At 45.1% G+C, this 14520-nt stretch overlaps 2 protein-coding genes across 2 annotated transcripts; both read left to right on the forward strand.

Moving 5' to 3' along the window:
* Positions 1 to 1195: 1195 nt before the first annotated feature.
* PIGZ (phosphatidylinositol glycan anchor biosynthesis class Z) lies at positions 1196 to 3697 on the forward strand (the record flags this gene model as incomplete). Its single annotated transcript, XM_026039553.1, has 1 exon — positions 1196 to 3697. A coding segment is annotated over one exon (1608 nt), but the record flags the coding sequence as incomplete, so codon positions are not given.
* A 2409-nt stretch (positions 3698 to 6106) lies between these two features.
* On the forward strand, positions 6107 to 9265 carry NCBP2 (nuclear cap binding protein subunit 2). The gene is made up of 4 exons (XM_026039557.1): positions 6107 to 6190; positions 6286 to 6467; positions 7154 to 7292; positions 7842 to 9265. The coding sequence occupies exons 1-4, from the start codon at positions 6110 to 6112 to the stop codon at positions 7911 to 7913; spliced, it is 474 nt and encodes a 157-aa protein (XP_025895342.1). The 5' UTR covers positions 6107 to 6109; the 3' UTR covers positions 7914 to 9265.
* Positions 9266 to 14520: the final 5255 nt, after the last annotated feature.

Here is a 14520-nt window from a genome sequence, read left to right on the forward strand (position 1 = left end):
GCTCGGGGATGCACAGGGGGTGCATGGAGCAGTCGCACTGCTCCGGTGCACAGCTGTGAGGATGGACAGTGGGTGTAAGCAGCGCATGCACAGCTCTGGTGCACGTAGCTGTGCGCTCAGGGGGGTGCCAGTGCATGTAACTGCGCTCGTGGGGAGGCACGGTGAATGTGCACAGTCCCTGCACTGCCCCAGTGCCTGTAGCTACGTGCTGGAGGGGATGCACAGTGGGTACCCACAGCCTGTGCACTGCTCTGGTGCATGTGGCCGAGCGCTCATGGTGCCCCTGGCCACTCACACAGCCAGCGTGCTCGCATGGTAGGTTCGGGTGATACGTGTGCACAGCTGTACCTATAGGCTGTATGCCAGTGYGGGACACGGAGCCCCGACATATGCTGGTGCGCTTACCACATACACCTGATGGGTGCGTACAGCAGGTGTGTGCGGTCAGCGCGCTTAACCTGGCGCTCACACCCCCTTTGCTTACCTGGCACGCACAGCCAGTGTGCCAGTCCAGGACACACAGCGGGCGCTTCCCTGGTGCATGCAGCCAGCACGCTTACGGGGTGCTTACAGGGGCACCTACGGGGCACATGGGGCAGGCACAYGTGTCCTGCGTGCTGGCTTGGCATGCAAGGCCGGCAGCTGTGCGAGGACACGGCCCTGTGTGCGGGGCCGGCCTGCAGCCCTGCCCCGAGAACTGTGCAACAGACCTGCTCTGGGGCACGTCTGCACTGGCAGCCCTTGTAACATACGTGCTGAAACAGTGTAAAGCTGCATTTTGAAATATGTAGCACTGTATGCACAGCGTAGCATCATTTCTTAGATATACCTGCAGTCCTATACTATAAATGTCAAGTAGAGATTTGCTTAGAAAATGGCTAACTTGAAGAACTGACCAGCCTTGTTTATACTCCCTTTTAGTTACAAAGTGGTTTTTGTGAACAACCTTGTAGGGGATCTAAAATTCTAGGTGACTTTCTTTCTGTTGCTTTTTTCTCTCACCTTAGTACATGGTGCCTAGATCASTTTGACCTTATTTTTTTTTTCCCTTGAAGCTTTATAAATATTAATGCAAAACTCCTAAAAATATTAAGGCTGATGGCAGTCTCAAAAGTTTAGACTGCTGTGCACCATGATGCCCCTCATCTCACCTCAACTGTATCCCTAATATATGTGATTTCTTACTGAATAAAATCYACTATACTATGCTCTTTTTTTTCTTTTCCTCCTTCTCTCTATAGGAGATATTTTAAACCTGCAGGTGTATTACCCCTGGGAGTTCCTTTCCAGCTCTCCTTGCAGAACAGTTGTTTTCCCATTAATGACCTCTGGAGTTACCTACTGGGTGATCAAGTGTTTGCAGCAGCTGGACTTATGGTCAGGTTGCATCAACAGCTACACCCTTCTTGTATCACCTCGCCTGCTCTTTACAATCTTTTCTTTCATACTTGACTACAGTGTGTATCAATTAGCTCCTTTCTGGGAAGCAGATCCATGGAAAGCGCTGGTACTTCTTGCTGGATCCTATGTCACACTGGTGTTTTATACGAGGACTTTTGCCAATGCGCTCGAAGGACTTCTGTTTGCTCTTCTGATGCTTCTGGTTTCCTCAAGAAGGTCTGGTGGCAGCTCARAAGGGCCGACAAGTAGCTGCCTTATAGCAATTGTAACTGTGGCTGGGTTTTTCAACAGGCCAACTTTTCTAGCATTTGCTCTCATGCCGCTGCTGTACTGGGTGGCTTTAAATACTGACTCTCCGAGGAGCCTTAGAACTAGCATAAACTGCTTCCTGAAGCTAGTCCCGTGTGCTTGCTTTACTGCTGCCTTTTTCATAATGGCTGACACTTGGTATTTTACCTCCATGAGATTAGACAACATCTATGGGTTTGAAAATAAAAGTCTATTTGATATAATAGCTCAGTTAAGTCAGAAAATAATAGTGACCCCTCTAAATTTTCTCCGCTATAATCTTAATCCTTGTAATCTTGCACAACATGGAAATCACCCACGAGTTACACATTTTGTGGTCAATGGGATAATGCTCTTTGGGATCCTCCATATTCTGGCCATTGGTGCTGGTTTTAAGATGTTAAAGAAATATATCTACATATTACCACAGGTCAAGTCCTATTACCATGGGTCATCTAGGATATTGGTGCATTCTGATGGAAACTCAATGTTGTTGTTGTTTTACTTCTTTCCTTTGGCATTTCTCTCCCTCTTCAGTCACCAAGAACCTCGATTTCTCCTTCCTCTCATCTTACCATTAGTCCTGTTCAGCGCATCACAGAACAGAGCGGTGAGGTGGAAACCTGTCATTGTTGTTTTCAATGTTCTTGGGGCTCTGCTGTTTGGGTGCTTACACCAGGGAGGACTCATCCCATGCTTGTTTCACCTGGAGCAGCTCATGCATTCTCCAGATTCCTCAAACCATCCAGGACACTATATTCTCCTCTTTGCACACACCTACATGCCTCCGAGGTCTCTGCTCAATATCAAGAAGGGAGATACAAATATAGAAGTAATTGATCTGGCTGGGTCTGAGGAAGAAACTCTCTGCCAAACAGTAGGACTGCGAGCCAACAATTTTACCTGCAGTGATTGCCATTTTTTTGTTATAATCCCCGGTACAGTCAGATCCACAATTACAAAATGTGGTGTCTCATTCAAGAATGAGACTTTAATATTTCCACACTTATCCATGGAAGATCCTCCCCAACTATCCTTTCTATTTAGTGAAAATTGGAGAAGCCAGTTAGGACTGTACATCTTCCAACTAGACAGAGCTCAACAGAATCTCTAGACTTCAAGAGAGAACTACATTCTAGCTTTTTGCTTCACTTTGGCTCTGTCCAAAAGTGCTATGAGATCTTTCTCTTCACAAACCCACGCTCAYGTTGTGAGCTCCCCTTATTGTCTTTATTCCTTTTCTTCTTGCTCTTAATATTCATCAGTGTTGTCAGTTCTGGGTGGAACCTGCTTAAAATCTGAGGGTCACTCAGTTCTTGTGAAATCTTATGAATTTGTGTAGCTTTCCTAATGAAAGAGGAAGTCAGAACTCACCAAAACATTGCTTTGAGCTCAGTTCTCTCCATGCAACTGTACTTTTGTATATCTTAAATTCTCTGCTAGAGGGTTTATGGTTGTGTTTTTGTTGAAAATTTGCATTGACTAAGCTGCTGAAGAGAGGACTCCAAACGAGATGGAAGTTGCTCTAACCCAAAGTGTTGTACTTTTAGGCTCTTAAAAAAATTAGAGCCTCTCTCAGTTGTTAGTGACTGCAGTCACAATGTACCAGCAGTACTGAAGTATTGTCTGATGCGACCCTTGGGTGGCCCTTTTCAAGAAAGTCCCTGGTGTTAATCTAATAGAATTTGATTTGGAATGGAATAAACTTTAGCATAGGCACTTGTGATAAATTCTTAAATCTGAAAAGCTTTTTTGCCTGGTGAATGTTCATTGCTCCAGTTCCCTTCTTGTGGACACCAGTATCATGCATTGCAAGCTGAGGCTGCTGGTTCAGAGTAGGAGACCTGTGCTGCAGCTGCTGCAGATGGAGCAGTGCCTCCCTTTCACACTCCACCATGCACTGCTCTCTGCTTTTCATAGCCCTGCCATCAGCAATGGTGCACGTGTGTCCTTGMAGCGAGCTGGGTTAATGAGCTAAGCAGACAGAAAACGTAGAGGATTTGATCTTTTTATATTTTTGACTACAAAAATCAGAATCAGTGAGGCTGGAAGGGACCTTTGGGGATCATCTAGTCCAGTCCCAAGGAGGGAGCCTCAGGCAGGGTTATCTAGAACAGGTTGCCTAGGACTGTGTCCAGAAGACTCTGGAGCATCTCTAAGGATGGAGACCTCACAGCCTCTATGGATGAGCTGCTCCACTGCTCAGTCACCCTCAAAGTTTAAGTTTTCCTTGGATTCAGATGGATTTTCCTGGTTTTAGTTTGTGCTTGTTGCCTCTCATCCAGTCACTGGGCACCCCTGAGGAGAGTCTGGGCCATCTTTATACCTCCCCCCTCAGATATTTATAAATAGCAAGAAGATTATTTCCTTGATCCCTTCCTACAGAGCCTAAATGAYCCTCGCTCTATCAGCCCTTCCTCATATGACAAGGCCTCTAGTCCCTTAATCCTTAGTTGTCCTTTGCTGGACTTGCTCCAGGATGTGTCCAGTGCTAGGCTCCAGTGAGGGAGACAGCACCCTGCATCTCACTAGCATGGAGGCGGCGGGTCTCCTCCCTTGGCCTCTTCCTGCTGCTATCAGCCATCGTGGCCACCGCGGCACGTTGCTGGTTCGTGGTCAACTTCTTGTCCCCAGGAGCTTCTCTGCAATGTCATCTTCTGGCAGGTGAGCCCCCATTCTGTGCTAGCCTMTGGGGTTATTTCTCCCTAGGTGCAGGACTTTGGACTTCCACCTGTCAAAAACTTTCCTCTGCCTGTCTGCATGGGAAATTGCTTCCATGAACCTCATAGTCTCTGGCAGTTATGAGGGCTGGATTTGGAAATTTCAGAAACTTGGTGCAGAATCATTCCTATGGCATGATGACTTCTATGCCATTGCAGGTAATCTGTGGGTCCAACCTGGCCTTCAAACGCAATTTCAGACCTAAAACACACCACTCCTGACTCACCAGATAGATCTGTATCACTTGCACTAAACATTCTCTTTTTTTTTTCTCTTCATTCTTTGCAGTCAAGGCTTTATGGGTAGGAATTTCACACTGAGTTCTGGAGCCTATATCTTTAGTAATTTGTGATGTGCTTTTTACCTTATGTGACATAAAGTTACCTAAGCATCCTCAGTTATCTAAGCTCAATTATCTAAGCATCCAGMCATCCTCTGAGGAAATGCTAACAGTGTTGGCCTCAATTATCTTGTTGGCTACAGCAGCAGAATTAAACCAGCCCACTGCATCACMCAAGAGGAATGCATTTTTTTTCCACATATTTAGTCAGGATGGCTGATTTTTTTTTCCTCTGAAAAGCATTTTTTTAGGTCTGTTTTACCACTGCAGTATCTTTGCAAACCTTCTTTGCCACCATTGACCTAAGATGTGCCTTTAGGACAGCTACTGCGTTTCTGGTTTTTCTTCACCTACCTGTCAATTGAACTGTTATCCTATCCACCACCAGCAACCTCATCAACGTTCTTAAAGCTCCCTTGGTGTGAAGACTGCAACATAAAAGCAGCATATTACCGTTGTACAGAGAGCGACTCTGAAGGCAACGCCCATGAGGAACTGTTTTTATTTTCGGTCCTTTAATCATGCACWTCAAGTGTCAATGGCCGGTTCTCAGTGCGGTGTGTAGATGTACTTTCTGTCTGTTACCGCGTATCGTGGCAGTGTAAACCGCTTGTGAAATGAAAATCCGTCATGCTGGAAAGCAGCTTCGCCTCTCCATGCTCGGCGCGGGGCTCGCGGGGGTGGTGGCGGGACGGGTACCTCACGGCGCGCTGCGGCGGGTGCCGCTGGGCTGTCGGGCCTCGGCCCGTCCCAAGGTCGCCGCTCTCCTCCCAGCGCGGGCCTCGCCGGGCTCTCCGGCCGATGCGATGTGAGCTGAGGCCCGGGCGCCGCCTCCTCCCGCCCTGCGGCCTCACCGCTCGGCGCCGGGGCGGCCGGGCCCGCTGCCGGGGGGCCGCGGCCAGCCCCGCCGGCGGGCGCCCTCCTCCAGCTCCCGGCGGAAGGTGTCGCGCAGGCGGCTCAGGCGGCGGGACAGGCCCTCGCCGCCCAGCAGGTCCCGCGCGGCGCGGCGGCCGCCGAGCTGGGCGCGCACGATGGCGGCGGCGGTGAGGCGGGCGGCGGCGCGCACGGGCCGCGACTCCGAGAGCTTCTCCACGAGCCGCGCGTCGCTCAGCAGCGCCCACAGCACCCGCCGCAGCACCATCCTCCCGCGCGCCGCCCGCCTCTCGCGAGACTTGCCCGCCTCTCGCGAGACTCATTCGCCGCCCCGCCTTATCTCTCGCGAGACACAGCGGCTGCGCCCGCTCAGCTCCAGCGAGATCGGAGCGCGCCGGTGACGTCACTGGTGGGCGCCGCCAGCAGCGGGGCGGCGGCGGCGGCAGCGAGGAGAAGCGGAGGAAGAGGAGGGAGAGGAAGAGGAAGATGTGCTCGGGGGGGACCCTGAGCATCCTGCGCAGCGACTCGTATGCGGATCTCAGCCAGTACCGGGACCAGCACTTCCGGGTGAGCGGGGCGGGGGTGGCGGCGCGGCCGTTACAGCCGTTGCGGCCGTTGGCGCGGCCGTTGCGGGTGCCGGAGCCGTCGGTGTTGGCGCGCAGGGCACGCGCTACGAGCAGGAGCGGCTGCTGCGCAAGAGCTGCACGCTGTACGTGGGCAATCTGTCGTTCTACACCACGGAGGAGCAGATCCACGAGCTGTTCGGCAAGAGCGGCGACGTGAAGAAGATCATCATGGGCCTGGACAAGGTGAAGAAAACCGCCTGCGGCTTCTGCTTCGTGGAGTATCCTTGCACGGAGCGGGCTGAGCGGGGCTGTGGGCCGCACGGCAGGGGAGCCTCCTCCAGGGTGCAGTGCCCGGTCATGGAGAGGCCTGTGGGCAGCCTGGGAGGGAAGGGAGAGCACGGGCTGCCACGTGGAGGGGCTCCTTCTAGAAAGTTCCTTCCACTCCAGTAGTGTGAGCCAGGCACATATCTATGTGGTATCCACAGCAAAGGCATATTCTAAGTGCCTCGCTTAGCAGCTCTTTGTGGAAACACCTGTGAAAAGCTTCTGTGTGTTATTCTGCAGACCTGTGAAGGTCCTCATTGCAACTTCGTAGTGTGTATGTCTTCTTGAAAGTCATTTTGCCAAGTGAGCTTAGTGGAGTGGCAAAAGGAGACCCTAACTGGAGTACCCAGAGCTTCCTGTTCCTTCTTTGATCATAGATTTTCATGCTATTAGAGGTCAGTGTGACGCAAAAAACTGTATAAGACCTGCACTTCTAATATGCTTGGATACGTGCAAGTTACTTGTTAACTTTTTTTTTCCAAGCCCTGTATCTTTAAAAAAACAAATGCTGTTAAAAGCGAGCAAGAACTTTATTCAAGCAATAACTTGCTTTTCAAAAGCATGGAGTATGAACTTTCTCTTCATATATTGAAAACAGAAGGCTAGGAAGGCTAGTTGTTTTCGTTAACGTACGTCTAAGGTACTATGCAAGAGGAGATGCTGAAAACGCCATGCGGTACATCAATGGAACCAGACTTGATGACAGGATCATAAGGACAGACTGGGATGCAGGATTTAAGGAGGGTCGACAGTACGGTCGTGGAAGATCAGGGGGCCAGGTAGGTACTGAACGGCCTTAGTTCTTAAGACAGTGATGACTGTTGCAAACCTAGCTTTTGAGCGAACAAACTCAAAACACCTTAGGAAACAGCAGCTTAAGACTTACTGTTAAAGTTAGCAGTATAAGCTTCTAAGAGCTCTAATTAATTATGATGTTATCTGTGGAAAAACAAGAGCTGATCTTTTCCTTTCCATGCTTTCTCCTCCCGCTCAGGCTGTTTTCAGAAATAGTGTTTGCTGCTTGGTGAGGTAATGCTTATAAGTAATCCCAGAAAATACAAGGCTGTCATGAACACAGAGCTATCGCTTAACTTGCCTGCAGCTGAGCAGGGAACAGTTGCTTTCAGTGCTGTAGCGTGGGGCTCTTCCTGTTCCATCATCTGTGTTGGTAAAAATTCCTTTGGGGCCCTTTAAAACACAAGTTAGCTTTGTATAGTATGCTAGGATGCTGCATGRTGCCTTTTCTCTTTTGTCTGTTATTCTCTGGATTGCTTTTCTTGATGTCTTTACGGGACATTTCTTGTTTTTTCTCCCCCCTCCTTTGTAAGGTCCGGGATGAGTATCGGCAAGACTATGATGCGGGAAGAGGCGGCTATGGCAAAACTGTTCAATGCCAGTAAATGCTGAATGACTCCTCGGCCTCACAGGAGAACTAAAGCTGCACTGTAAATGTCATGAGCCATGAAATAGGTCTGTTGCACACAAATTTAGGCAACTAGCAATTCACAGAAACTCCTGTCAGTGTCGCTGTGGTCACTTAGTGTGTTCAATATCTCTTCCGTTTTAAAGCCTAGTTACAATATGAGGATCCAAAGCATTGGAGAAGTGCATTAATAAAGAGGRCTTGGGCAGGGTTTTAAGCATTGGTATGCACAAGACTCTGGTTTCTAACCACTGCTGTAACTCTTGAAAATAGAACCAAGATWTAACACTATGGTGCTTTCTTCCACTGGTGAAAACTTGATCATTCTATCACTGGATTTTGTTTACATTAGTGTCACAGGGTACAGAGGAATTTCTGTATGATTCAGAGATAAAAGGAATATTTAAGGAGCCTGAAGGGGATAGAAGAGCAAATTCTAGGGAAAACTTAAAGCTGCAGATTTTCTTAAGGTTAGAGGATTAGAGCAGCCATGTCAACTGATGCAGTTTCTCAGTGGAGCTAGTACATATACCTGAAGGTCACAACAAGGCAAGCTGTGGAACAGAATGAGCCCAGGAACCATAAAGTAAGAAGCAACTGTAGCAGATAGCAGAAAACAGATCCTTAAAGTTTTCTACAGAGTAAAATGGGATTGCACGATATTGTTGATCCATTTGACTTTGTGGAATATAAAGGACAGGATATTTATAAGTTACAGTACTAGTCTGGTAGCTCCCTACAGCCCTTATATTTGAGGAACGATATCTTCTATGTAGCCACAAAGGTGATGTAGAGCCAACTTCTACAGTTACCCCTGAAAATGGAGTGTTTGAGGAACTCTGTATATAAAACAGAGGGAACAGTTCTCAAAAGAGATTTTTACAATTGAAAGGAACCTGATTGTAGGTGAAGGTAAAATAATAAAAGGAAAAAAGTCTTTTTTGAGAACCTTACTTCCTACTGAGCATGTGGTGAGAATTATAAAATAATTGCAGGACTTTTTTCTTTTTTTCCACCCTCTGTGGATCCTTTTACCACTATCAGTAATTGGATTCTGTTGTACAGCCGACATAGGAAAAATAATCTGTTCTCATAACATCTGTGAATTAGGCTTGCTGGAAGATAGAGTTGGAATGGAACTGCTATAGGTTTGTTTGTATGGAATTCTGAGTTTTTGAAACTGCAATCCACTAAGTTTTTCCAAATATTTTATTGTTTGTTTCTTCTTAAAATATCAGGTATATAAAACTTGATCTTTCCTCATTGGGGATGTTTTTGAAATATTGATGCATTTAATGCATATGACTTGTCACAATTGTTACTTTAAGTTGGAAATGCCATAAGATAAAATATTTGCAAAAAGACTTCACTTAYGTTGAGGTTTTTTGTGCCTTTGTCACAAAGATGTAGAGTAAAATTAGATCACCTGATTSTGGTTTGCAAACAAGACTTTTGACAAAGTCATTTTTGTTTTTTTCTTGCACAGTGCATTTGATGATGAGTTTACAGTCTGTAATTTGCTCTAGGAAACCTGTGAAGTTTATTTTTCATTTTATCAGATTTTGTATACAAAACTGCCTGTTCTCAAAAACWCTTAAGTGGCTTTCAAATAAAGTTGCAACAGTAAAATGGATGGGTTTCAGCTTTGTTTTAATGGAATTGTTGAGAGCAAAAAGCTGTAGTCAAATTTTTGACCATATCCCTTTAGTTTGGAGAGTGGAGCAATACTCCTTTGCTTTGACCAGATTTTCAGTCTTGAAACACCTTGCAAGGTGTTTGCATAATGCTTGTCCTTTTGTTACTTCCACCTTACAGAACAGAAATTGAATTAGTTAGTAGTATTTAAGCTGATATAGAAGTCCCSTGATATGTGGCAAGTGATTTTCTAGGTGGACTTTGTTACAGCCAAGAGATTTAAAGTTATTTTTCATTATGAATGCTGCAAGACAGTCATCCTCAAATTAAATGATATCTTTCCAGTGGAGTTGTTGATAAGTTTTTCTACTTTTTTTTCTTTTTTTTTTGGTCGGTGTTTGGCTGTTCACACTCAGCATACTTAGCAAAGACAAGTCGACTGTCATTAGAAATGACTTWAACAGAGAACGAATTGGTTTACAAATCTATCCCTGGAACTTTAGAAATGAGGCAGCTTACTGGTGCCATACTCTCCTGAGATTAAGTCATGGAACTAATTTTAAAAATAATTAACCTATCTCCTAAAGCAATTATGCAAGTACTACAAAGACTGCAAAAGAGCAATGTTACCTTGGTGAGGTGACCTCCTTTGTGTGTAACCTGTGTTGAATAAAGCAGGTGGTTGGGCTACAGCTGATATCCAGCAGTTCRGTTCTGGGTGATGCTGCCTTTAAAGGTAAAGGTTAAATGCTCTGACCAGTGGTGTGAGGTAAGTCCCTTGAGAAAACTGTAACAAACTGGGCTCTAGGGATAAATCTTGAAAGTAATCTCTGCAAGCATCGAAAGGCCGCATTCCCCTTTGCATTTATTCTGCAAGTGTAATTGAGACAGATGAGTTATGTAATTACATACTGGCAGCCACTTTSCTGGGGCTGTCTCCGTGAACTTACCCTCTTAGGTTCAAGATCSCCATTAGAGATAGTAATTGCTTGACAAGCAACTTCTAAGCTAGCCAGTAGTCTARCATCTCTTAACACAGAGCCTGATTATTCCATGTAGTCTATGTGGAAAAAAGTGTAATGATTATGTTGCCTGAAGTCGCTCAGAGATAGATGCTCTGGAGTTTCCTTCTCTGTAATCTCTGTGTCATCTRTTACCCCAAATGGCAGCTGGTCTGTGCAGACTGGAATGTAAAGGAGATGAAAGGGTAGGTTGTAACTGCCTTTACTACAGAAGCCAGTTGTTAGATGGGTTGAGGTGTCTTCAGAATCACTCCTGACTTGTTTTCAGCCTCATACAACATTATAATTGCTACACCACCCTGGAAGGGTGTAAAAAGAGGAATAAAAAAGTCCTTGCTATTATAAATTCTTCCAAGTGTGGGGAACTCCTYGCCTTTCACCTCTCTGCAAGTAGAAAGTGATGGAGGCTGGTGACRCTGGCTTTTGTTGTGTTTGTACCTGTTACGCTTGCATCCTAGCTCTTTTTTTGCTGCAGCATGTTTTGGGATGCTGCTGCTAAGGATCTTTGCTTCCTAGACTGCATTCTGGATTGTAATGGATCTTTTGGGACTCAGCAGAGACTCTGAGCACTACCAGAAACCTCATCCTGGGGAGACATGCAAGGAATTGCCATGCAGGTATGTAAAGTAGTAATGAGTTTGTGAGTTAGGAGGAACTCCATTGCTCCATGGCTCAGCACATGAATCCCTCTGCAGACTGAAGGGTCTTGGCTGCTTATTGCTACTTGTGCTGTGATTAAATTTGGTCAAAGCGGTAACCTAAGAGTGCACAACCTGAAAGACATATAGATATTTGCACATATAAAGGCCAAATACAAGTTATTCTTGCTCTAGGATTTTATTACTTCTAGAGTCCTACAGGAGACGGATGCTTTTTAAAACACTTCCTTGACTGTGTAAGAGCATTAGTTCTCACTGAAAGTTTCTTGGCCTCCCAAGGGCTTTGTGATTGCTCTCTTGTGCTCTCTACTGGTYACGTTTTAATTTGTTCTCTTTCAAGGAGGTCTGCCCTGGTGTGAACATCTACTGCTGTGCCAAAGGTTGTGTAAGGGGTTGAGTCAGGATGCCATAGCTGAGCTGCACAAAGACATTTATATTTCAAATGTATTTGTACATTTGCAGGATGAATAATGTCTTTAAGTACAAAAAGAAGTTGCTAGTTTGATCGTTACTGTTTGATTACAAACTGGTGTTTTCTTGTGTGTTTGAGTATCTGGAATATCACTGTTTTTCAAGAGCTTTGATTGTTTTTTATGAAAAATAGAGCAGAAACCTTGTCAGCTTGTGACACTGCCACAAGATGTCGCGAGAAGCCGTGTCYCACTTGGAGATGAGTGTGCAGTGGGAGTCCTTGGCAATCAGTTAAGCCAAGTGGTTGATCTGCAAAGCTGCTCTAAAGCATGTTGTTTCACCATACAGCTGACACAGTGCCTCACTTTCTTGAGGAAACTGCGTTTTGTGTGACTGATTTAAGTCTTCTAATGTATCCTAGAGAGAAAATGGTGAAACGGACTGAGGTTGCTGTGGTTTAGCCTGCCYTGCAAAACCAAGAAGTTCTGTGTGCAGAAGCCATGGTTTTGTAGGCRGAGGAGGATGTCCCCCCTGCCCACTCCAATCTGATTCATTTATTCCAGAAAGAAGTGTTTTCTGGACTGGAAGGAGCTTTTACACATTAAATTCTCAAGTGTCCCAAAGGCATGGCGCATTAGCTTGGTCACGATGCTTTTCCTTGCTTACCATGGCACTGTAATAATAGTTTGAGTGTCGCWATTTTCCTTTTTTCAGCATAAAACATCTCTGTCATTAGAAATTCTAGTTCAGTTTGAAAAGAGAATGTTCTATTTTTGTATCTTCAAGCCTTCAGGTTGTGAACAGTATTTCCATTCCTATGAGAAGAAATGTAGGAGTTGTTATCTGTCCTTGGAACCACACAGTCCTTGGACTTGCGTAGAGACCCTGTGTTAGGCACACAGCTGGCCAGAGCAGCTRGGGCCGTAAGGGTAGGTAGGTCTGACTTAAATTAAGTGTGTGTTTTGATGCAATTCAGTGTACATCAAGAACAAAAGTGTCATTCTCTGGCTTACCGCTGTGTGTCAGTAGCTGTTTGATAACTTTGGGCAAAGTGAAATATCTGCCCCAGAAGCGGGTATTTAACTCACAGGCAGCTGCTGGGACTGCACWGCATTTGTTCTCAAGTGTATAGTTACCTGCCTTATATGTTGAAGCACCTAGAATTTCTATAGTGCTGCCTTTGTCAGGCCATTGTAACTGATCTGTGCTYATGTTTCCCTCCATAAAGGAGTCGATACCTCTGGTTGGAGATTTTAATCTCAGTCCCTGGTTGACCTGAAAAGTTATTTCACTCCTCTCTTTTTTTTTTTTTCTCCTACAGATGTGGTTATGGTTAAAAATATTCTTATATGCTACAGAATTGTGGTGTGGATTTAGAGTGTTCAAAGTAAAGGCTTGGTTTACACTGTGCAATTAAAGAAAAATTATARATTGTCCGTGAGGTTGGTTCTATTTATATTTTTACACCTGTGAAATATTTACTGTTTCTTTGTGGATAACTTTGTTTTTGGAAAACAGGAAAAAGATTTTGTTTGCAGAACACTGAAAGCTTTTCTTTCAAGTTGTTAAAACACCCACCTTTTAAACACATTTAAAAATGCACCTCTATCATCCATATAATGGATTTTCATTTCTTTGCTTGCCTTTCATCTGGTTCTCTGTAAGCACTGGTTCAGTCTGAGAGACTGGTTCAAGGTAAGCAATTGTAACATCATCTTTGAAAACATGTTATCGATCAATTTTACCTGTTGGGGTTCTACATTTCTGAAAATGATGCTGRAATATGAAGATATGGCTTGTGGCTGAACCTTTGCTTCCACTCAGTACATGTGTTTTCTTTACATCTCCAACAGCTTACCTGCTCCCAGTATGTCCTTTTGTATGTAAAATTCTCACATATATTCTTTGTTATGTTCCTAGTTGCACAGATTATATATCACTTTTAATTGCTTTTATTTCCTGCCTCTGTGTAACTGGAGAGCAGTTCTAGTGAGTGCCTTTTGTGCAAGAGGCACAGAAAAGTTGCATAGCACTGGTTTGCTGGGATTTGGCTTTGCTGATATAACAAGTATCTGCCACATCCTGCCTAATTAGGTCACAGTTTTAAGTTATCTGGGGTGACAATACTGTTGCTGGACTGTCTGGATGAAATGACTGCAGTGTAGACCTACCCCTAAGTTGTATTTGTTACTGTATTTTGGGTTGCCTGGACTCTAGCACAGAATCTTCTTAGAAGTGAGTATTGCTGGGCATTAACCATTCACCTTGCAGTGTGCTACGACCTATAATAATTTCCAGTATTACACAGTTGTTTTATTTGGGAGTATTTCTTGGTTGTTATTAGATAAAATTAGCTAAAATATTTTATTCTCTGGGTGATTTATTTTCCTGTYTCCTGTGACATACTTGGCTCTGGTCAGGATGTTCTGCTTGCATCCTGTCCTGTTTATTATTAGCAGTGTTCATCATCCTGCCCAAGTTGGTTTCCACACAGGACGGCGTTTCTCTTCGCTGCAACGTGCGACTTTCACACACGGGCGCAGTTTCACCAGTGATCAGGAACAGATGGATCAGTCGTGTGTCTCGAGGGCTCGTTTAATGTGACTGCTGCTGGGCTAATCAGTGGGCTACTAGACACCRTCCTTTCTTTTTCTAAATACCAAAGTTTTAGATTGAACCTTGTYGTTTCTGCTAGTGGTTACACTTACCTTCTGGCTTCTTCCTTTTTCTCAGGCAGGGTAGGTAAGTCGCAGCGATTTTGACCAAATGGAAGCAATGTTAATATAGAGTCTCTGTGTGCCAAGAATATCCTTCTGTTCCCTTCCACAGAGAAGAGGAGGAGAAAGCTTAACTCAGA

The sequence above is a fragment of the Nothoprocta perdicaria genome, unplaced genomic scaffold (assembly GCF_003342845.1).
Source record: "Nothoprocta perdicaria isolate Ctin4 unplaced genomic scaffold, notPer1 scaffold_232, whole genome shotgun sequence".
Taxonomy (NCBI): Eukaryota; Metazoa; Chordata; class Aves; order Tinamiformes; family Tinamidae; genus Nothoprocta; species Nothoprocta perdicaria.

Coding starts and splice junctions, on each gene's coding strand:
- NCBP2 (XM_026039557.1), top strand. CDS start 6,110: ATGTGCTCGGGGGGGACCCTGAGCATCCTGCGCAGCGACTCGTATGCG. Junction 6,191..6,285: donor ACCGGGACCAGCACTTCCGG/GTGAGCGGGGCG, acceptor GTTGGCGCGCAG/GGCACGCGCTACGAGCAGGA. Junction 6,468..7,153: donor TGCGGCTTCTGCTTCGTGGA/GTATCCTTGCAC, acceptor CGTACGTCTAAG/GTACTATGCAAGAGGAGATG.